This window comes from Chionomys nivalis, chromosome X (assembly GCF_950005125.1).
Source record: "Chionomys nivalis chromosome X, mChiNiv1.1, whole genome shotgun sequence".
NCBI lineage: Eukaryota > Metazoa > Chordata > Mammalia > Rodentia > Cricetidae > Chionomys > Chionomys nivalis.
Window position 1 is genome coordinate 60,171,083 of NC_080112.1, and position 25,100 is coordinate 60,196,182.

A 25,100-nucleotide genomic window follows, 5' to 3' on the forward strand; every position below is an offset into this window, starting at 1 on the left:
TCTTACTTTTTGAAAATTATTCTTTATGTATGAGTGCTTTACCTGCATATGTCTCTGTGCACCACGTGTATACAGTGCCTTGCCAAAGCCAGAATAGAACGTTAGATCCCCTGGTACTGGAAAAACACATGGTTATGAGCAGAAATGTGGGTGCTGAGAACTGGTCAAACTCAGGTCCTCTGGAAGAGCAGTTAGTCCTCTTAACCACTGAGATATCTCTCCAGTCCCAATTACCTAAAATTAATTGAATATCTGGTGCCTTATACATTGCTCTGATATTTAAAACCAAACTCAGTCTGTGGTTTTCCATGACTGAAATCTACTTGGAATAATGGGACAAATAAAAATAATATTAACAATAAGAGCAAGGACCCTATGTCTGTATAGACCTAGAACCTGTGTTTGAATACACCCTGAAAGGAGACAGGTTGAAGAAAAAATTGGCTGTAGGAAATTTTAAATTTGACTCATTTTCTCCAATGTGCAATATAGAGAACCAGGTAATTTTATTTTATTCTATTTTATTTTATTTTTGGTTTTTTTGAGACAGGGTTTCTCTGTGTATCTTTGGTCCCTGTCCTGGAACTAGCTCTTGTAGACCAGGCTGGTCTCGAACTCACAGAGATCCACCTGCCTCTGCCTCCCACGTGCTGGGATTAATGGTGTGTGCTACCACTGTCTGGGTGAGGACCGTATATTTTTAAGTAACATCTGAATCCAGTAGGAATCCACTGCTAAAAGTTTTGAACATATTCTTATATCTGTCATCAGAGGATTAGACCCAACTATTAAGGAGTTCCCTCTACACCTTGAATTACATAGTACCTGATAGTCAGTCTCCTGTGCTTCCTACTGTGACTCAAGGATAGATAAACTAACAAGCAGAAAATGCACACCTGAACTTCTTGAAAACAGTCCCAAGGATTAAAATCTTCAGTCTGAAAAAAAGGTACAAGCAAAAAAGCTCAAAAAGATACAAGCAAAGTGGCTGAGTATCTTCAAATAACCAAAATAAGAATTAACATATTCTAGCAAGGTGGCACAGGCCTGTAATTCCAGCCTTCAAGAAACAGGCAGTTTGATTGTTGAAGCTAGGCCACTCTAAGCTACCTAAGATTTCCAGGGCAGCCTGAGCTACACAGCGAGATTGGTTCCCCACAAACATAAACAAAAGATGTAACCTTTAACCAGAAAAAAAGAAAGACAACAGGTATGATGGTATATGGGGACAATGAGGCAGGAAAATCACAAAAGCTCATTAGGTCTAGGGCAATATGAGATACACAGAGAGAGAATAACCAAAGATAAAAGAGTAGAGGAAAAGAAAGTATAGAGTTGAGGGTTGAGAAAGGCTGTGGGGGGATGGGAGAGGAGGAAAAATGGAAGGAAAGGGGGAAAGCTAAGAAGAAAGGAGAATTGAAAGATGTTGCACGTGTTGTAATATGTCTTAATAATAAAAGCCCAGAGTTATATCTAGGAGAAAATGTGGAGAGATCAGATAGACGAAGCAGCAAACCACAGCAACCTTAACTACTCATCTTCCCAGCCAAAATGGTGGCTGTGGATTGCTCCTTTGTCTATCTGATCTCTCCACATTTTCTCCCATATATAACTTTGGACTTTTATTATTAAGACCAAGCTCATGTTCTCCCTTCTTCTGCTCCTCATTTGGACCTTGGGAGCTCAGTCCAGTGCTGCAATGTGGGTCTCTGTCTCTATCTCCATCCATCGCCAGATGAAGGTTCTATGGCGATATGCAAGATATTCATTAGTATGGCTATAGGATCAGGCCAGTTCAGGCACCCTCTCCTCAGCTGCCCAAGGAACTAGTTGGGGAAATCCCCTTGAACATCTGCGAACCCCTCTAGAGTCAAGTCTCTTGCCAACCCTAAAATGGCTCCCTTAATTAAGATATCTACTTCGCTGGTCCCACATTCACCTCTCCCCCATCCCCACCATCCCATTCCCTCAAGCTCTCCCCATCCTCCCCTTCTCCCTTCTCTCTCCCCATCTCCACTTACCCCCATCCCAACCCACCCCCAAGCTCCCAATTTTTGCCTGGCAATCTTGTCTACTTCCAATATCCAGGAGGATAACTACATGTTTTTCTTTGGGTTCACCTTAATGCAACAGATAGGAGGTAGTAAATAGCTGGCTAGGGGGTTGCAGAGTGCAGGAGTGGGATGGGGTGAGAAATCACAGTAAATATTCAGGGTTCCAAGTACAAAATAACAGGCATAATAGAGCCCTTTCAATGATTTATGGTGAAGTTATGAACAAGAATCCTATGCTCCAAATTACACTCTTCACAGTATTCTCGTGGACGTCAGAATTTTGTCTGGAATGCTTACTGACTCACAGCAAGACATTCCAGCCCCAGGCAAAGTTAACATGAACCTATTTATCTGGGGACTTCCCCTTTTCCCGGAACAAAAAATGACAAGAACACTTCCTCCTATGGAGTTATTTTAATGAGAACAAGGAGCAGAGGGGGACAGAGAGAGGGAAGCCGAGGGCCCTAACTTCCGATTAATTGTCCTGTCGGTATAGGCCTTGGTCAACTTGGTGAAGGCGTCTCCTGTCAGGTAAAAGAAACTCCCCTGGTGTTGTAGGGTGTTACAATTGGGGGCTCCTGAGTTAAAACTATGACAGCCAGAATCTTTTTGTGAATCTCCTAAAAAAAAGTCCACCCTTGGCCTTGAAAAGGAAGCCAGCCACACAGGCCTGCTTCTGCTCTGGTTTCCGAAGTTCCGGACATGGCCCTTAGGCCAAGATACCGGTAACTTTTTCTTGTGTCTCTCAGAGAAGGAAGGCCGCATTAAGATAATGGAGGACTAAGGGACAAAGGAGGAAATATAGAAGTTATAGATTTATAAGGAGGGAGGCCAGTTATGAAAATTAGGAAGATTGACCCACGCTTCATGGGGTATACATAGAATTGTTCTCTTGTATGGTGGCTTAGGTGGGTCAGGCAGGCCCAAAGACTGTGGTGCCACCTCACTTTGTCCTTCAGAGAACACGGAGATGGGAGAATTGTGTAGCATGTTTTAAGATGTTCACACTGAGGAGATCTGGGAAAGAAACGGTGGGAGGGGCAGGCTTCGCAAAAGTATAAGCATATTACCCGTCGGCTGAATAGCATCAGGCATAAGCAGCAAAGCTTAACTTAATTTCCACCTGTGTGTTATTAGTGAAGGTTGTCGTGTTAAGTTTAGAGAGTCAGGGAAAAGTGGGGATCCAGACTTAATTCAAAATGCACACGAGGGTTCTGAATATAAAGAGGATCCTGAAATTTATCAAATGGGGCTCTAATGTAAATGCTTTTCTCTCACTAGGAAGGTATAACCTGGGGTGCAATGCAGTGCCCTAACACAATCTGATTTCCTCCACAGGGTTTCTTAGGAAGTGGATTACAACCATAAAAATCAGAGCACCGTGAGTACCCAAAAAGATGTCCCGAGAAAAGGAGCGGAGGTGGCATTCATTTATTAAAGAGAAGTCTCTCACTACCCAGTGATGATATGGCATTCATAGTGTTATTCTATTCCCTCCAGATACCTGCCTTTACAGCACTCCTGCCTGCTGACTGTGAGACAACTCATCATGCCTAGGGGCAACAAGAGCAAGGGCCGCTCCCGGGCCAAAAGGCAACAGACTCGGGGAGAGAGGCAGAATCTCCAGGGTGCTCAGTCCGCTGCAGAGGAGGAAGCAACATCGCCCCCTCTTGGCCAGGGGGATGACCCCAGCTCCCCTGAAGGCTGCACTCCTCAGGGGTCTCAGGAGGCCATGCCCCATGGCTCTCCTGAGTTAGATGTGCCCCGCTCAATCTTTGATGTTGGTGCTGAGGGTTCTGATGTTGGTGCTGAGGGTTCTGTTGCAGGTGCTGATGAGACAAGTGCTGTCAGTGCTGAAGGTTCTGGTGCTGGTACTGGTGCCGAGGATTCTGTTGCAGATGATGACAGACGTGCTCATGCCTCCAAGATAGCAGCTGCCATTCTGTCTGCACGCAGAGATCCTCTGACCAGGAAGGCCAATGTATTGATAGAGTTCATGCTGGAGAAATTTAAGGTGAAAAAGGCCTTCACACAGGCAGATATGCTTAGGATGATCAGCAGGAAGTACAAGGTGCACTTCACTGAGATCCTCAGGAGAATCTCTGTGCGTCTGGAGTTGGTCTTTGGCCTTGAGTTGAAAGAAGTAGATCCCAGTTCTCAGTCATATATGCTTGTGAGCAAGCTGGGTCTCTCCACTGAGGGAAGTCTGAGTAACAGTACTGGGTTGCCCAAGACAGGGCTTCTGATGACCCTCCTGGGTGTGATCTTCATGAAGGGGAACCGTGCCACTGAGAAAGATGTTTCGGAATTCCTGAAAGTAGTGGGGATTTATCCTGGGAAGAGTCATGTAATTTTTGGGGAGCCTTGGGAGTTCATCACCAAAGATTTGGTGAAGGAAAATTATGTGATATACCGTCAAGTTCTTGGCAGTGACCCCCCAAGCTATGAGTTCAGGTGGGGTCCCAGAGCCTATGCTGAAACCACCAAGATGAAAGTCCTGGAAGTTGTAGCTAAGATCAATAATACTTTCCCCAGTTTCTTCCCTAGTATGTATGAAGAGGCTATGCTTGATGAGGCTAATAGAGCAGCTCGGCGATTTACAGCTGTACCTGGCAATGCTGTTGATATCAGTGATATCAGGGAAGTTAGGGCTCATCATCGCAAGTGCATGGCTCATAGCTCCTCCCACATTTAGTTGGATTTGAGATATAGTTTTTATTGTGCTGAAGAGTAGTCAGTCTTCTAAGTAATGAAATGTATTTTGGGCTAGAAATAAAGTTTGTATCTTATCTTTCTGCAATACATGAGAAAATATATGTATTTTTCTTTGCTATTTTCTTTGCTATTCAACGTTCCTTGAATCGAGGATTAGCTTGTTTCATAATCTGCTTCTTAACATTGGGCCTGACATACTTATTGGTGTTTTTCATGTTTAAGACCAAGAGTTTGGCTATTAAAAAAACTGGTATATCTTTAAAATGTTAATGTGGCATTGGAAGAATAACTTTCCTGAAAATGTAGAATTGGTTAATGGTGAAACAGACGTGACAAGGCTAATTCAAATTGGTTGTATTTTGCTTTTTCTTGTAATGCCTGTAACTGAAATAAACTTGGATTTTATTACTCAAAATGTGTTAGACAATAAATTATAATAAATACCACAGAAAAATAAAAGCGGTCAAGGACATCACAAGACAAACCACATAAAAACTAACTTGGGCTCATAGGACCTCACAAATTCTGAAACAACAATCAGGGAAACTGTATGGGACTGACTTAGGCCCTCTACATATTTGTGACAGTTGTGTAGTTTGGTCTACTTGTGAGACTCCTAACAATGGGAATAGGGGATGTTCCTCAGGCTTTGAATGGCTCTTGGGAACCTATTCCTCATACTGGATTGCCTTGCCCAGCCTCAATACAAGGGGAGGTGTTTAGTCTTAAGGCAACATGATATGCCATGCTTTGTTGATAACCATGGTTGGCCTGCCTGTTTCTGAACAGAAACAGAGGAAGAGTCGATGGGGAAATTGCTGTGGAGGGTCAGTGGATGGAGAAAATGGGAGGAAAGGAGGGAAGGAAATGAGGTTCTGATGTGAAGTAAATCCCCCCAACCCTTTACTACTGGCAGGCAAGAAAGCAGTTCCTGGGATTAAGAGAGATGAAGAACTATGTCTGTCCCTCACTGGATGTAGCACAAGGGAGAACAGGAACTGCATCCTTTGTGGACAGTATACTAGAGCTGACCCTATTGGCTGGCTGTGATGCAGGCGAGCCCACTGAGGGCATTAGAGTACAAGAAATGGCCCTGTCCCCCTTCATGTGGTAGCATTGGTGAGGGAAAGATGCTTCCCCCTGCTCCTGGTATTAGGTGATAGAACCCCAGGATCACTAGAGTGGGGGAACTATCCCTGCCCCTCATCATCTGCAGCACACAGGAGAGCAGTGGACCCTACAACTCACCAAGGTACCAAACTTGTCCTTGTATGCTGTTGTAAGGGATGCAGCTGAGCCAGCCCTAATGGTGTAAGAACAGGAGAGCTGCCTCTGCCTACACCCCTCCTACACTCCTACATCCTTGCCTGTGGGAAAAACAGTGGAGTTAGCCCTTGTGGTGTGAGTGTGATTGAGTGGACCTGAGGACCTGAGAGCAGGAGAATAGGCTACATTGGATGGGCAGAATGAGACAGTATTGGAGAGCATGTGAGGGTGGGGGTGACAATGAGGAGAAAGCAGGCAGGCTGACCAATCCAGCTGATAGCCAGGCCCTAGACTGTGAGCTGTTAGAGCCTGAGAAGGGATGGATCCAAAACTGCAGGATCTCCATGACACAGGACAAAGGTAGAAAGTCCAGGTGGGGGTAGACCCACTGAGAGCCCATTGTCCATGCTGTGGAAGAGGACAGAGGTCCCTAACCAGACTCATGGCATTGAATAATTGCAAATGAAGGTGAAAAGAGGTAACCCAGACCCAGAATGCCAAACACTGTATATTCTCTCTCAGATGTGGACACTAGCTTTGAATCTTAAGTATGTTTGTTTACATTGGCATGCCCTTAGAAGTCAGGAAACTAGTAAGGGACTATGTAGGAGATATCAAAAGAGGGGGTTACAACACAGGTGGTATAAAAGGAGAAAAGGGAATAATGGAACAGGAAAAGCTGAATGGGGTAGAGAAGAGAGTGCAGCGTAGAGGAGCGAGTGTGGAAAGGGATAACTAACATTAGACCTTTGGGAAAAAAAACATATGGAAAGCTACTACAATAGGAACTTCTTTAAATAAATTATATTCATCTATAAATATATTTTTCCTGAAGTTACCAGCAAAAGAGCCACAGTGCCTTTCCTAGACAACAAATAAAAGCCTAGTGAAATTCATGTTGCTAGCCAATGGGGTCATAAAAACCTCTGCAAACACAACAGACTACTGTGATTATTCTTGGTTGCCCCCCAGAAACTTGATGATAAGACCACGAAGACACCACATACTTAAATCACAGCACAAGGAGAAATCAAGATAAAAATGACTTAGAAGCTTCATTTCTATTTGCTAGATTTTAGAGTCCTAGAAGGTGGTATGTATGCTACTAGGGGACAAAAAAAAATCATTAGCAATCTTTCCCAGAGCTAAAATAATGACTGGCTGGGAAAGATATGCCCACTTGTTCAATAGTGGCATGAATGTTATGGTACTAATCCACCACTTTCTATGTGTAGTTAAGGCTCAGTTTACAAGACTGAACTCATACTAGGTTCTCTTAATCAGAACTAGAACCCTTGCCTGGGTGGTGATAAGTCCCAGTGAAGAATTACTATTATTTCACTAAATAGACACAGCACTAAAATGCCTCCCAAGGACTTATCTTTATTACCTGTGAATGAATGTGTCTCTCAACTTTTTTTTGCAGTAAATAGCAATTAATACAGAGATTCTGATTGATCAATATGCAGAGAAGAGGAGAATGTAAATGCTTGATTTTAAATGAGACATGTTGGTGGAGGCTGTTTGTTCATTCTCCACCCAGACCTAAAATAATTACACAGAAACTGTATTAATAACTGCTTGGCCAATAGCTTATGTGTATTTCTAGATACCTCTTACATCTTAAATTAACTCATTTCTTTTAATCTGTGTATTTCCACAATGATGTGTCTAACTGGGTAAAGTTCCAGGCGTCTGTCTCCTCTGGTGGCTACATGGCATCTATCTGACTCTGCCTATGCTCTCTCTCTATTTTTTTCAGTCTGGCTATACTCTGCCCTGCTATAGGCTAAGGCAGCTTTATCATTAACCAATAAAGGCAACATATGTACAGAAGGACATCCCATATCACTTCCCCTTTTATGTCTAAAGAAAAAGGAAGGATTTAAATTTAACATAGTAAAATTATATATAATAAAACAGGTATCAAGCAAGAATTACAGTTATAATATTTATATCTACTTTATCTTTCATCATAATTAAGCAAAATTATAATTATATGTATTCTTCAAGTCCATCAAAGACTCCATACAGAAAGACATAATATTACCTAGGTAAATAGGAAGTACATTGTAAGCAACTTCCAAAACTCTAGAATTGACAGAGACGTCTTGCTGCCTAGACAGTCATCCAAAGTTCTTCGGTAACATTATGGCATCTATCTTCAATCTACAGGCCCATAGTACCTGGAAGATTTTTCATGAAGCAGGAAATTTGAAAATCTCTTATGATTTGTACTGGCAAAGTTAATCAGTTGTTTTCTGCTGTGTCCTGGAAAAGGTCTCATGAAGCAGGAACTCCAGAGAGCCATCTAACATTTAGACAAGTTCAGCAGTCATTTTTCTGTGGGTGGGTCCTTTCATGTCTGGTTCATTTTGTAGTAGGAGACTTCTTTTTTGTTCCTGGCCCCCCAGACCCAAAATATGTATTAATTGTAATACTGTTTGGTCAATAGCTTAAGCATATTTCTAGATAGCTCTTACATCTTTAATTAACATATTTCTATTATTTATATTTTACCACAAGGCTCATGGTTTACTGGTAAGGTTCCAGCATCTGTCTCCTTTGGCAGCTACATGGTGTCTCTCTCGACTTAGCCTACTCTCTCTATATATATCTTTTCCAGCTTGGCTATATTCTGTTAATCCAATGGCCAAAAGGAACTTTTTTATTAACCAATGGCAATAAGACATATTCATAGCATGCAGAGTGAAATTCCACATCACCTTCTCTTTTATGTCTAAATAAAAAGAAATGTTTTAACTTTAACATAGTAAAATTACATATAGCAAAACAGGTATCAAGCAAGAATTGCAGTTACAAGATTTATATCTAATTTATCTTTTATCATAACTAAGAAAAAGTATAATTATAAATATCTATTTTTCAACTCCATCAAAGACTCCAGAAGGATATAATATTACCTAAGTTAACAGGAAGTGCGTTGTAAACAACTTCCAAAACTCTAAAATTGACAGAGACATCTTGCTGCCTGGACAGTCACCCAAAGTTCTTTTGTAACATTGGGGCATCCATCTTCAGCCTATTGGCCCATAGTATCTGGCAAACTCACCAATCTGTTGGAGGAGGCTACTTGTTCATTCCTGGCTGCCCAGACCCGAAATAATTACACCGAAACTGTACTAATTAAACAACTGCCTGGTCAATAGTTTTTACATATTTCTAACTAGCTCTTACATATTAAATTAATTAATTTCTGTTAATCTGTGTATCACCACAATGCTGTGGCTTACCGGATAAGTCTGTCTGACTCTCTGATTCTGCCCCCCCCCATATATCTATATATCTATATCTATATCTATATCTATATCTATATCTATATCTATATCTATATCTATATATCTTTCAGTCTGGCTATATTTTGCCCTGCTATAGGCTAAGGTAGCTTTATTTATTAACCAATAAAAGCAACACATATAAAGAAGGACATCCCACATCAGAGACATCTATCTCATATCCCTTCCCCTCAGTGCTTAGGGCTTATAAGACCCAGAGGAAGTATATAACTGCAGCAAAGCAGTGTTTGCAGAACACAACAGAAATACTGTACACTTGAACTCATACTGGCAGGGTGTGCATACACAAGATGTGTATGAGATCAAGTCATCAAAAACCCCAGCACAAATATGAGGGGGCCTCATGAAGTTCCTCACCAAACTAAAAATCAACTGACAATTGATGCCTGCTGGGAGAGGGGAAGTCAGTTTTCATCTGGGAAGTAGCCCCTGAGAGGCTAGCCATGATTCAATAGATGAACCTATACAAATACATTGGCTTAGTGATTGGGTGTAGCATGAATTCTAACATTTCTTAATAATAAAAACTCGGAGTCAGCTATCAGGGGGAGAAAACAGAAGTATTAGAGAAGCAGAGGGACCAGTAGCTAGAGGACCTCAAGGAAGATCCTGTCCTCAGACAGCCTCCTCAGACTGTATCCTCAGACTAACTGCCTAGACTACAATCTCAGTCTAACTGCTGCTTCAGACTGCTGTGTCATACTGTACTGAGCTCCTGTCTTATCCTGCCTTATATTCCTCTTTCTGTCCATCCATATAACTCCTCTTCCATCTTCATAGTGCTGAAATTAAAGGCATGTGATCTCAAGTGCTGGGAATCTCCTTTGTTTGAGCTCTGTTTATCTTTTAGACTGGATGAATTTCATGTAGCCCAGAGTAGCTTTGAACTAACAGAAATCTGCCTCAGTCTCTTGAGTCCTGGGATTAAAGGTGTGTGCTACCACTGCCTGGCCTCTAGTGACTTAGCTCTGCACTCTGATCTTCAGGCAAGTTTTATTTGTTAAAAAAGCAAAAACAAAATATCACCACAACTGGGGGAAGGGAGAGTGCCTATGACATTGGGAAAGAAAAATGTTTGGAGGGTTAAGGGTATAATTGCACAGCAGGAAATGATGAGAAGATTTGGTAAAACTTTGTCTTAAGATTTCCATTGCTATAAAGAAACACCATGATCTTCATAACTCACAAATGAAAATATTAATTAGTGCTGGCTTACAGTTCAGAGGTTAGTCTATTATCATCATGGTGGGAAGCATGGTAGCACACAGGCAGACATGGTGCTGGATAGGTAGCTGCGAGTTCTATATCTGAAGGCAACAGGACAAAAGTGTGAACTATTTGGTCTAGCTTGAGCTTCTGAAACTTCAAAGTCTACCCTAGTACATAATTTCCTCCAACAAGTAAACTCCTAATAATGCCACTCCCTATGAGTGTGTGAGGGCTGTTTTCATTCAAGCCCCTATATTATATGCATGCTAAAAATTCTGAAATAGTAGAAAAGGGGTTGGAAAGATGGCTCAGTGGTTAAGAGCACTGGCTACTCTTCCAGAGGTCCTGAATTCAATTCCAAACAACCATCAATAATGAGAAATGGTGCCCTCTTCTGGCCTGCAGGCAGACATGCAGGCAAAACTGCTATATATTACTATATATAGTAAATAAATCAAGTCTTAAATAAAAAGTACTCTTTCTACCAGATGGTGGTAGTGCACACCTTTAATCCCAGCACTTCGAAGGCAGAGACAGGCAAATCTCTGTGAGTTCGAGGACAGCCTGGTCTATAGAGCTAGTGTCAGAATAGGCTCCAAAGATACACAGAGAAACCCTATCTCAAGAAACAAAAAAAAGAAAAAAGCATAAAGCAATAAAACAAACTAAAATAAAAATAATTGTAAGAGGATAACAAAGTTAGAATGATGGAGGAGTTAATTTCATTGGTTAATTAATAAAGAAACTGCCTAGGCCCATTTGATGGGCCAACCCCTAGGTGGGTGGAGTAAACAGAACAGAATGCTGGGAGAAAGAAGACAAGTCAGGCAGTCGCCATGATTCTCCCACTCCAGACAGACGCAGGTTAAGATCTCCCTGGTAAGCCACCTCGTGGGGCTACACAGAATATCAGAAATGGGTTAGATCAATATGTAAGAGCTAGCCAATAAGAGGCTGGAAGGAATGGGTCAGGCAGTGTTCAAAAGAATACAGTTTCCGTGTAATTATTTTGGATAAAGCTAGCTGTGCGGGTGGCCGGGTGCCAGGAACTTAGCCCACCGCTCCTATTACAATATTAGAATTTGAATTGGGGTCCTGGGTGGAGTTTGAGGAACATGAGATGTGAATACAATAAAGATACATTGTATACATATATGAATTTTTTAAAGAATAAATAATAACAAACTTAAAAAGCCAGATTATGTTCTTTAAAAGAATATTTCTATCTGGTTAATTAGAGTGTAGTTTGTCAAACAATAACAGAGTGCTTGTTACTGGAGTAATGATAAAAAGAATGGAAAAGAATGATTTGAACTCAGAGCACTAATGAGAGATGATGTTGGTCTTTGTTTCAAAACATCAACAGTGACTTGCCTATAGCCAAAGAACAAAGTAATTAAATATAATTACCTAATTTATAAACATTAGTTTTTTGATGAGCAGCATTTTGCCTGCTTTATGCCCTCAGATTTATTCTTTAATATATTTGTCAGTTAAATTCTGAAAGGAAAGGTGGTTACTATGTTAGGTAAAAATTATCTCAGTATTAACTGAACTTGTCAGTTGATTTACATCCATTCTGTATTGAAATCCTACATGCAACGGATTTTCAGAAATTTATTCCCCTTTTACATAAACTTGAAATTTTCTCAAGTTCATAAAGCTGTTACATGAGAGAGATTGGCTCAGAATTTCTTTCAAATTGATATCTTTGCATTTTTCCAAGCCTGAAGCAAAATCTATGTCATTCACTTTCTGCTCATTACATCAAAATGTTTTTCTGGTAAAAATATGCATGCCTTTAAACTCAAAATACTGCTTTGAAAAACAGGGCCCCAAAAATAAGCAGTAAAATATTAAGTATAAATAAACAGAGAGACCAAGGGAGGAAGACTTTTTCACATAAGTTTTTAATTTTTTACTTGGTTTATGTGGTAATACAACTAAAATTTGGATTCACCCTATGCACATGTGCCTCCTGTAATTTCTCCTCAACAAATGTCAATTCCTTTTCTGCTTCATCTGTTAATTCTCTGGGACTATTCATGTCTTTATCACCATAAAAGCTTTTGTTTAAATGAATTATTAGATCAGGTGTTATCCCAATAGCCAGTCATTGACTGGAAATGACTCCTAACTGTCTTTGAAAGTCATTAAGAGTCTGCAACTGGTCTCTCCTAATTTGTGTCTTTTGTGCTCTAATTTTCTGTAAACCTATTTTATAACCCATGTAATTGACAGAATCTCCTCTCTGTATTTTTTCAGGAGCAATTTGTAATCCCCAATTTGGCAAAACTTTTTTTACTTCTTCAAACATTTTTTTCTAAGGTATCTATGTTTTACTCAGCAAAATGCCATCCATGTAATAGTAATTTGTAGATTAAGAAAAAATTTTAAGTATTATTTCCAATGGCTGACTTACAAAGTATTGGCATAGGGTGGTGCTTGAATCCTGTTCCAAGCATTTAAGGCTACTTTGTGGCAAAGGGACTAGATTTGTTCATTGTAAAGAGCTTGAACCAGCATAAGTGCCCTCACCAAGAATTTGATTTTGGGAAGTTTCTAGTCCTCTTGTTTTTCCCTACTGTTCTAAAATTTTAGCCTCTTCCCTGAAATAATGTTTAAACATCAATTGAGGCCTGTCATCCAGGACTACTGAAACATGTCTTTATCATCTCCCTAACAAATGCCAAATGTAAGCCATAAATTACAACAGCTTGCTTAAATTCTTTTAGATCATTCATTCCTATAGGTATCCGTCTACCTTCCTTGAATCCTTTTGGGTCTTTAGAACTTGACACTTTGTCAGAGTAGATTACAGGGTAGGAAGCTAAAACCCTGAGTAAGCCATCTCTGACTGCTGCTGGTGATGTTGAATTTTATTCTTGTGCCTTCTTTCCCTGTTCATCAGCTCCAATAATTGCCTCAATAATTTTAAATCTTTTTACTATTGTCTTTTGTAAAGCCTGAATCTCCTGGCCTGTATATATTTCTAGTGATTTCATTGAGGCACCTAGGCTCTGATCCTCATTCTGCACATGTGATTTCAAGGACTGAAGTTTTTACTTTAAAGATAACACCTCAACCCTGGACATTATTTGGATAGCATGCAGATTGCCATCCTGGAGAGATACTCTATCTGATAACCTATCATAACTTTTTAACAAATTTTGATTGTCAAATTCAACAGTATGAAATTTTTAGATAATTTCTCAGTACCCTTAGACATGTATTCAATTTTATCTGTCAAATTAATGTTACTCTTTTCAATAGTATTAATTTTTCCAGGTATCTTTGATTTTTGATGATATTAATCCTGTCAGCTAGCTGTTCATTATTAGTCTGTAAAGACTGTATCATTTCTAAAAGTGCCCCATTCTTGGCTTTGTTAACAAACCATTTTCTTAAGGATTTAATATGTAGAAAAAAACTGAGTCCCAATATCCTATAAATGGATGTATCACAAAAAATCATATAAGCCTTACAGAATACAATCCATAGTATTAGCAAAAAAAGTTACTAAACGTTTCAATGATAATGCAGCCTGCCATTATATAACTTTCAAGTTTATTGATTTATCAATTACCTGTTATGAGATCCAGTAAATTGTTTTAGGTGTAATAATCTTTACTGTCCAGCAGGTGTCATGGTTGCAAAGTCGTGACTAGCATCGATGCAACTGGTAGTGACATGAACAGTCCTGAGGTGCTTTAGTTTCCTGGCTTGGAACTGGTTAAATACTGAAAAATATGCTTTACTTGACAAATTAAAAGCAATTAAATCAGTTCTATAAAAGGAGCAAGAAGCCCAGAACTCATGGGTAGGGAGCACAAACAGGAAGCTGCACAAATCGCCATGTGGCAAGGAACATGGCAGTAAAGGAGGTGATCTTCAAGAGTTTGGGAAATTTCCAAGTTGTTGCACGCAGTTAGCTCTGCTGTGGCAGGGGTTTTACAAAAAAAAAAATAAAAATAAATAAAAAAAAAACACTTAGGTAAACGCAACTTTCAGGGCTGTGGATAGGTTATCCACCCAGTAGGTATGGAGTCTGAGTCCACTTGGGGTGCCAGATGAAGAAGGATGCTTAAAAGAAATCCCACACTAGCTATGACTTGAGTATAATAGAGAGTTATTTATTTAAGGGTAGATTCACAGATCACAATCCTCTGCTGGAATGTGGAACAGCAACACAATCCCACAGCTGGAAGAGACCAAACACCCAAGTGGGCACATAACTTAAAAGCTACTGGCTGTAGGAATTTCTACAGCAACCTCTGGCATGACACAAGACAAGGAACCTCTAAATCTCTAAATATGCCATCGAGTTCATTTTCTCTTGGCCATCTACTCCTGGGCATGTGGCTTACCCATAAGACTAGTTTGTTTCACCAATACAACTTTTTTGCAGGAAACTAGATTTTTATTTGTAGTTTGTTATCAACTGCACATAGCTTCTGGGTTAGGGTACAGATATGTGTCCACTTCTTTTAGGTCTTGAACCCCACCTGTTGCAGACCCCTGTGGGCCTAATGCATATTGCCTCAGTCTCTGTGATCCCATTGATTTAGAGGGACTTATTTCCTTGGTGTCCTCTATTCTTTCTGACTCTTATGCAATTCGTACCTCATCTTCTGTGGGGTTGTTGTACTACTGCAAATTGGCACCAAGCGTGGTCAAATGAATCCATGTAAAACCTGAGAAAGCTTAAAACGGAATTCTAGACACACACACACACACACACACACACACACAAAACCCACCATAGTTAAGCAATTTTTCGGGTGGGCTCTGTTTGCTAGAAGCAAGCAGAGGCACGATTCTTTTAAGAGAATGTTTCCTGACTCAGCAGTAGCAGCAAAAACCAGACAGTTTCAAAATGGTGGCTTCTTGGTTTACCAGCATAAATGGCTATGAATCTTTTGGGAGGTTGGACTATGGAGCACTTGAATGGGGTTTGTGGGCCCAGGTGCTTGTATGCCTGCTTGGGGTCAGGAAGAAAGTAGCTGAGAACATGCCTGCATCTCAGCACCCCCCTCCAATCTGGGCAGGAAGCAGGATCATGTCTGCTAAGAGTATACAGGCAGGAAAGCATGGTGGATTCTCAGTGTCATACACAGAGATATTTTCAGGCCAGGCATTGTGCTGCATGGCAGATTAGGTTTTACACAAATAAAAATGATTTATATGCTGCACAATGCTTCCCAGAGTTGAGACAGTCTCTCACTGGGCAGTCTCAGAGGCAGTATACATGCTTCCTCCATGTTGAACTGGGCTGAGTGAACAGGCAAGGCCCTGGTGGCCCTATCCATGCCTGCTTAGTATTTAAAAAAAAGAAAAAAAAAAGCGGTTTTGGTCAGAAAAGGATTACAGATATGCAATAAAGACTAATCCAGATAAAAAGACCTCTAAATGGGTGACAGTGTGGGATAAATGTATGGAGGCTTGGGAAAGAGAAGAAAAAGAGTACAGATAGTCATAAAAAGAAGTAAATGGTTTTTTAAAAAGTAAAACAAAGTCTTTAAAAAGACAGAGTAGCCGGGCGTTGGTGGTGCACGCCTTTAATCCCAGCACTCGGGAGGCAGAGGCAGGCGAATCTTTGTGAGTTCAAGTCCAGCCTGGTCTACAAGAGCTAGTTCCAGGACAGGCTCCAAAACCACAGATAAACCCTGTCTCGAAAAACCAAAAAAAAAAAAAAGAAGAAAAAAGAAACAAAAAGACAGAGTAAACTTGTAGAAGAAGTAATAGTAATAATGAAAAATAAGCCATATAAAGATAGAATATACACAGAGATTCTGGATTATGTTTATTATTGTGTTTTCTTTGAATTTTTTGACTGCAGAGAGACATTTGATTATGGAAACTGCTAAACTAAACCAACATATATGTTTTAAAGGTTTCTTTACTTCAAAATTTGAGTCTAAGGATATGTTGCTTTGGAAATGAAGTTCTTCTTTTGTTTCCACAGATGAGAACCTTTGGTTCTTCTTTCAAACTGATGTGGATTGATGAACCAAGAGCCCCTATAAGGTCACCGTGGACACCCCAAAAATATTTCAGCCAGCAAAAATTAGGGCAGTTTGGAGAGAACTATGACCAAATTCCCTAAATGATTGTTTATAAATATTTGTTTACATTTAAAGAGGATATGCTATAGAGATTTGCGTTGGTGTGGATCTTGGTTTATCGATAAAAATTTAAGATCAATTTTGTTATATGTATATTTCTGCTCTTGATTAAGGTATTGTGTTTGTGCAGCTCATTTCAAAATGTATGATTAAGAAATATAGGTTAACAGATAATTATCTATAATAGTCAAGTGTGTGGTCATGTTAGGTTTTCTAGATATATGGAGATATATTTCAGTTATATAGGTGTTCTTCAAGTGTTTCAGAGACCTTCAGAATATGACACTTAAAGTGTTTAATAACTTAGGACTTTTCATGACACATCTGCTCCTGGAAGCACTAATCTGCTACATGAGGATGATGGGCAACAAAGAGGCTCCTTATGGAGTTGGTTAGCCATTTGGGCAAGAAACTGCTCTTACTGGACTGCTTGGTGTTATGCTGTATGAACTGGAATGCAGGACTCATGGAGAATTGACTGCTGAACTTGCCTAAAGAAGGTAAGATGGTCCTCTTGGGTTCCAGCTACATGAAAGTGTCTGCCAAGCTTTCTACAGGACACATAAGAAAGTAACTGACAAATTGCCAATATAGGTGAACATGTCTTTGAAATTTCCTGCTTCATGGAAAAGTCTGCTGGATATTATGGGTCTGTAGGCTGAAGATGGATGCCTCAACATTACAGAAGAACTTTGAGTGACTATCCAGGCAGCAAGATGTCTCTGTCAATTCTAGAATTTTGAAAGTTGCTTACAATGCACTTCCTGTTTACTTAGGTAATATTATATCCTTCTGGAGTCTTTTATGGAGTTGAAGAATAGATACAGTTATAGTTTTCCTTGTTTATGATAAAATATAAAGTAGATATAATATTGTAACTGTAATTCTTGATTGATACCTGTTTTGTTATATATAATTTTACTACTATGTTAAAGTTAAAGCCTTCCTTCTTATTTAAACAGAAAGGGGGGAGGAGATGTGGGATTCCCCTCTGTATGCTGTGAATACCATTGGTTAATAAAGAAATTGCTTTGTACCTATAGCAGGGCAGAACAGAGATAAGTGGGGAAAACTAATTTTTGGAGAAAGAAGGTAGAGTCATGAGACACCATGTAGCCGCCAGAGGGGAAAGATGCAAGCTGTCAGCTGGAACCTTGCTGGTAGGTCATGAGCCTCATGGTAAAATATAAAATAATAGAAATGGGTTAATTTAATATGTAAGAGCTTTCTAGGAATGTGCTGTAGTGATTGGCCAAGCAGTGATTTAATTAATACAGTTTCTGTGTGGTTAAATTGGGAGTCTGGGTGAACGGGAAGCAAAGAATTGGCCTCCTACAACATGGGGTTTTCTGAGCACTACAGAGATGGATTTGATGCAGACACCCCAATTAGAGCTGTGTGTTTCAAGAACTCACAGTGAGTTTTTGTACTTGTTCCCATCTACTGCAGGAGGAAGCTTCCATTATGATAGCTGATCAATGCACTGATGTATGAGTACAGCATAATATTTTAAAAGTCATTTTATTTAACATTTTTTAAGAATAATAGTATTTGGTTTTACCCTAGGTCCCTCAACTATCTAGTCTCAGATTCTTGGCCACCCAAGCAATATTGGGTATGGTATAGTGGAAAGTATTTCACTGTATTAGCTAGAAATGATAAATGTTGATTTGTACTTATGGATGCCATTCACTTTGTGTTGCCTTTATCTCTGATCTCTAAAATGAGTATGGGGGCTTAAGGTTTGGTCATATAAACCTATAAAGAACAGGTATGACTCTGTTCTTCTTAGATGTTCTTGTCTTGTTAAGATTTACCCAATCTGATGTTTTGATAGGATTTATCTTCCAATTTGACAGAATATTATGTGTTGCTGAAAGCTGTTGTCTAGAAGGAAAGTTCCTATACCAGCGATTGGGTACAGAAATAAATATCTGATGCTAAGTCTTCCACTATTCCTTATCATTTTGTTCTTTCTATCTGCTATATAAGATCTTTAAAAGGAAGCTTATTTTGCACTCCTTATTTTTTTATTGTTCTTTAAGGTAGTGTATATTTAAGAGGCATTAACCTAAGGTACATTTATTTAATTTACTTTGTTTTCAAAATCGTAAGATCATTTATTAAAATATAAGTTTAACATATAGTCTATTCAAAACTTAATCAATCAGGGACACATTCTTCCAGAATATTGGTCACCAGCATCAACTCATAGCCCTGCAATCTGAAGCAAGTGGCATTGATGTCTTTACTCCCATGGCCAAAAACATGTTCTTCTATATGTAGTTATCTCTGATATTAGATTTAGTTACAATGAGCCATCATTAAATATGCATGCAGAAAAACTCAATCAATAAAGAATATTGTTAAAGTTCTTATTTATCCAAGAAAATAAATAAATATTATATTCATTTCTAGGAATCTTGATGCTACGTGTTGTATATTTTCTGCAATGTTCAATACAACCTTATTCTGCTTCTAGAAGCAGAGGACTATAGTGAATGATTTCCATATTCTTGGTTGACCATCTGCTATGCCTAGGTGACTGTGATTTTTATTCCAACCTTATCTGAGAGACTCTATGGCCAATTATGAGAAATTTACTTTGGCGTTTCATAGTGCTTACTATGATTGGTAACAGGCACTACTACTAAGTTCCCTGATGAATACATAGTTGTCGTTCATTATTGAAGTTATACCTTGCTTTTCAAAGGGCTAAACATCATTTTTGGTAAATCCATTATTTCCAGAATTTTTGCCAGGCGATTTTCCATTGCTCATCATTTGTTTTCCTGTCTCTTTATCCACTTTGTTTTTATTGCAAATTTTCCTTAACATTTTTCTTATTAATTGTCTCACAGAATATATTTTTATTATTATGCTTCACTTCCCTAGTTCCTCCCAGATCCCTTCCACTTCCTTATCTACCCTACTTCATGATTTTTGTCTCTCTAAAACATCAAACATTAAAACAGCAAAATATACAAATAAAACGAGACAAAAATGTCAAAAGAAAATTAAAAAATCCCTACAAGAACAAACAAAACATGGAGTTCATTTTGTTGTTGTTTTTGTTGGCCAGCTACTCTTGGCCATGAGATTTACCATAAGTGTGGTTGATATGCCCAGTGACACTCCATTGGTGAAAACTGTTTTCCCCTTTCCGAGCATGTATTAAGTATGAATAGTTTCTTGTTTGGGGGACCTGGTTTCTACCTCCCTCTCTCAGTGTTGAGAACCTGTCTGGCTTTTATCTATGAAGGTTTTATACATGCTGCCACAGTCTCTGAGAGTTCATACGTTCATTAGACTTGATATGTCTAAAAAATGCTGTTTCCTTGTAGTTGTCTACCACCTCTGTTAGTAAGATTTAATACCTTTCTCATCTCAGTTTTAGAGGAAACAATTTCAGTTTTCTTATCATCAGTATGTTTGCTATTAATTTGTCATATTTACCCTTTTATTTTGTTTAGGCATGCTTTTTCTATTCTTAATTACTTCAGGGCTTTTATTATGAAGGGTTCTTGCATTTTCTCAGGTTCTCCTTGCAGATATTGAAATAATCATATGCTTCTCATTGTTTCTTCTGCTTAAGTGCTGTAATTTATTCACAGATTCGCAAACACTGTGAATTATTGTAACCCTGTAATGAAACCAGCTTGTATGCTCTTTACAAAGCATTGCTGGATTCAGTGTGCAATAAGTTTATTAAGGATGTTTGCATTAATAATCATCAATAATACTGGTGAATAGTTTTCTCTTTCCCCGTGTCTGTAGCCAGTTTGGTAATCCAGGTAAGTTCTGGCATCATGGAATGATTTCTGTAGTTTTTCTTCCCTTTCTGTTGTAAGGCACAGTTTCTGGTAAAAACTCAATGGTGTATTCTTTCATTTTCCTAGGATTTTCTTTGTTTGGGCCCACTACAGCTTCAATCTCAGAGTTTGCTATAGAACTGATTAGATATATATGTCCTTTAAGTTTAATTTTGTCAAGTCATATGTAGTTAGTAACTTTTCCAATTACATTTTCTTACAATAAACTGGAATATGAGTTTAATATTTTATGTATGACAGATTATATATAATATATTCTGGAGAGTATCTTGGATTTAGTGGTATTTATGGGATTTTTGTTTATTCAGATATTTATTTATTTTTTATTTTATGTGTATGGATATTTTGCCTATATGTATCTCTATTTACCACTTAAGTGCTACAGAGTCCAGATGAAAGCATCAGATCCCATGGAATTGGAATCAGAGATAGTTGTAAGCTTCCTGTGGATGTTGGGAATCAAACCCAGGTTCTATGGAAAAACAGCCAGTGCTCTCAACTTTGGAACCATCTCTCCAGTCCTGGTGTTTATTTTGATGTATCTAATTTTATTAATTTGCCTATTTTGTTTATTTCTTTCTTTTTCACTTTCTTTCGGTGATTTTAATTAATAGTTTGCCAATATTACCTACCATTTCAGATAACCAATATTGTTTTGTTAATTTTTTAATTTATTTCATTAACTCTATTTAACTACTGTTAACTCTAGTATTTATTTATTTCCTTCCATTACCTGTATTTCCTTATCTAAGTTTCTGAAATGAATCATTTGCATCCATGATTTTTCCTCAGACCCACTGGTTCAAAGTATCAATCACTATGTGTTTGTGTAGTTTCTGTAATTTCTCTTACAATTGCTTTCTGGTTTCAGTCAGTTATGATCTGGAATGATATGGAAATCATTTTTATTGCTTTGTCTTGTTAAATATACTCCACTGTTTACATCTGTAAGAATGGCTAAGATCAAAAACACTGATGACAACTTATGCTAGAAAGGTTGTGGGGTAAAGGGAACACTCCTGCATTGCTGGTGGGAGTGCAAGCTGGCACAAACCCTTTGGATGTCATTGTGGCGATTTCTCAGAAAATTAGGAAACAACCTTCCTCAAGGCCCACTAATACCACTTTTGTGTATATATCCAAAGGATGCTAAATTGTGCCACGAGGACATGTGCTCAACTATGTTCATAGCAGCATTGTTTGTTATAGTCAGAATCTAGAGACAACCTAAATGCCCCTTGACCGAAGAATGGATAAGTAAAATGTGGTACATTTACACAATGGAGTATTACACAGCAGAAAAAATAACAACATCTTGAAATTTGCAGGAAATGAATGGAACTAGAAGACATCATATTGAGTGAAGTAACCTAGACCCAGAAAGACAATTACCATAGGTACTCACTCATAAGTGATTTTTAAACATAAAGCAAAGAAAATCAGCCTACAAATCACAATCCCAGAGAACCTAGACAAAAATGATGACCTTAAGAAAGACATACATGGATCTAATCTACATGGGAAGTATAAAAATACAAGATCTCCTGAGTAAATTGGGAGCATGGGGACCATGAGAGAGGGTTGAATGGGAGGGGTGAGGCAGGAAGTAGAACAGAGAAAAATGTATAGCTCAATAAAATAAAATAAAAAAGAATATTGAAGGGGAATATTTTTAAACCTGCATTCCATTAAACTGGGAAACATAAAAGAAATGGATTCTTTTTCTAAATTCAGGCAAAATACCAAAATTTACCCAAAATGTCAACTACCTAGACAGACCCATAACAAAAAGCAAAATGAAATAGTAATAAAAAGAATTTATGTTAAAATAAAAAGGTCCAGGACCAGATATATTCACAGAATATTAGCTATTTTAAAAAAAGTTGTACAGCCAGCACATTAAGTAATCAAAAAAATAGAAATAGAATGAACACTCCCAACTTCTATGAAACCAGTATCCAGTCTAAGACCCAAATCAGATAAAAAAAAATCACATCAATAACAAAAGAGAAAATATAAGTCAATATCTATAATGAACATAAACTTTAAAAAATCAATATAAGACTTGCAAACAGAATGTAGACATGCATCAAAAAGATTATTCATCATAACTGAGATGACTCTATCCCTAAAATACAGGAACACCAGTGAATAAATGTAACAAACTACATAAATAGACTTTTAAAAAGACAAAAATAACATGATTAGCTCAATAGACACAAAAAAGCCATTGACAAAATCCAACATATCTTCATGAACAAAGTCCTAAAAAATGTAGGGTTAGAAACAAATACCTCAGCATATTAAAAGTCATATGTCAGCTACTCATAGGCAACATCACCTTAAATGGAAAAAATCTTGCCTCAGTCCCTCAAGTCAGGAATGAGAAAGGGTTGTCCTTTGTTCCCACTTATTTTCAATATTATACTTAAGGTAGTAGCTGGAGCAATTGAACTAATCCAGGAAATTAAAGGGATACCAATAAAAAAGTACAAATATCCCTATTTTCAGATGACATGATGCTATATACTATAGATCCACAATTTAAAAATCAACTATGTGGCAAGACACAGAATCAACCTACAAAAATTAAATTCTTTTTTATATACACCAACAAAAACATACTGAGAAGAAGGTCATGGACACAGTACCATTCAATGATAGCATCAAAGTAAATAAAATACCTAGGAACAAATATTACCAGGGAAAAGATGGATCTCTACAGTGAACTTTAAATCACTTAAAGAAATAAAGGCACTAGTAAATGGAAAGACATCCAATGCTTACAGATTGTTAGAATTAATAGTGTAAAAATGACATTTCTAACAAAAGCTATTTACAAAATCAATGCAATCACATTCAAAACCCCATTCCATATTGAGGAAACAGAAAAATAATCCTAAAATTCATATGCAAACCACAAGAGACAAAACAATTCTAAACAAAAAGAACAAGACTAGAGGGCTTGGCATTCCAGATCTTAAGATATATTGCATAGCCATAGTAATAAAAACATCATGGTATTGGCAACAGCAGGCATGGTGTTAAATGGACCGAAATCAAAGATTCACATGCGAATGAATGTAGCTTCAGCTTCTTGGTATCTGCCAAAGAAACCAGAAACATAATGTGAAGAAAAGAAAGCATCTTCAAAAAATTGTTGAAGGAAACTAGATGCCCACATGCAGATGAATGAAAATAGGCCCATATCTATCAAAAAAATTAACAAAAAATGAATTAAAGACCTATATCCAAAACCTCAAGCACTGAAATGGCTATAAGTACATATGGACATTACCCTATATGATATTGGTATAGGAAAGAGATTCCTGGCTAGGATTTGAATTGCTCAAGCATTAAGGCCAACTGTTGTCAAGTGGGACCTCATGAACTAAGAAGCTATTGCAGAGCCAAAAAAAAAAAAAAAAACAAGCAATTGAGTCACAAGAAAGCCCACAGAAAGGGAGATCATCTTCATAATTATACATCTGACAGAGACTTATTATCCAGAATATTCAAAGAACTAAAAACAGCCATCAAAAATTGAAAAATGAACCATTTGAAAAATGTGGGATCTGACTAGAGGATTTTCTCAACAGAAAGAAAAATGAGTAGAAAATATCTCAAAACAATAATGATGTCTGAAAACACCATAAGAAAGAATACTATTAACTATTTACAGAAAAATACAATACAATGTAATTCCATGTAAATCATTTTAATGAATATTTTCTGTCTGGGATAATGGTGCTGCCTCCAATATTCAAATACTAACAAAACCCCCAGTATCAAACACGAGAAGCCCTCCTTGAGTTGTTGGCCAAGGCTGTTCAAGAAACTTCTAAAGCATGCAGCCTATTGTTGCTGCCCTTGTTTACACCTCAGAGCTGGAAGGTAAGTCCCTATTGTGAAAGATACTAGGCATTTCAGAAACAGAGCCCATTGGAGCCGACCCCACAGAACTTATATGAAAGCCCCCTTCCTGAGTACTAGTTTTTGTGATACTAGAAGGTGCCATGCAAGCTTCCAAAGGAAGGAGACAACATGTAGTACTACCAAGCTATCATGCCGATGAACCATTATCAGTGAACAGCATAGCACAATAACCCTAAGAAGGCAGTAATGATATGTGTACCTTGGGAGTAACTAACAACCCTCTAATTGGAATTAAGATAATACTCAACAAGTGGGAGACCATGTCTCGTACTGAAAGCCTAGCTAACTACTAGTGTTGATGAAGTTATGACAACTGGAGGATAATGTAAAAACCATTATTCTAACCCAGCATAATTTCTAACAACAATCTATAATATTTGTCTATATACTCACAAATAAGCGTAGTCTTTGCCCCTCATTAAGTTAACTATTCTTTGTAACAGGTAGAGATCATTACAGAAAACCACCACCAATTAAAATACAGAGTTGTGGAGCCCACTCCCAAAGGATACAATCACAAAACCCTCATGGAGTGGCACTATCTAAAATATATTAAGTAGTTTAAAAAAAACTGAACTAAAAGTACAATTAAAAAATGGAATACAGAAATAAGCAGAAAATTCTCAAATGATGAAACACAAATGA

At 38.2% G+C, this 25,100-nt stretch overlaps 1 protein-coding gene across 1 annotated transcript; it reads left to right on the forward strand.

Annotated features, from left to right (window-relative positions):
- Positions 1-3,603: 3,603 nt before the first annotated feature.
- Positions 3,604-4,749, forward strand: LOC130868414 (melanoma-associated antigen B2-like). The gene has a single exon (XM_057760644.1). It carries the CDS (start codon positions 3,604-3,606, stop codon positions 4,747-4,749), a length of 1,146 nt encoding a protein of 381 aa, XP_057616627.1.
- The last annotated feature ends 20,351 nt before the right edge of the window (positions 4,750-25,100 follow it).

Excerpts from the sequence above, each read along its gene's own strand:
- LOC130868414 (XM_057760644.1), top strand. The coding sequence starts at position 3,604 with ATGCCTAGGGGCAACAAGAGCAAGGGCCGCTCCCGGGCCAAAAGGCAA.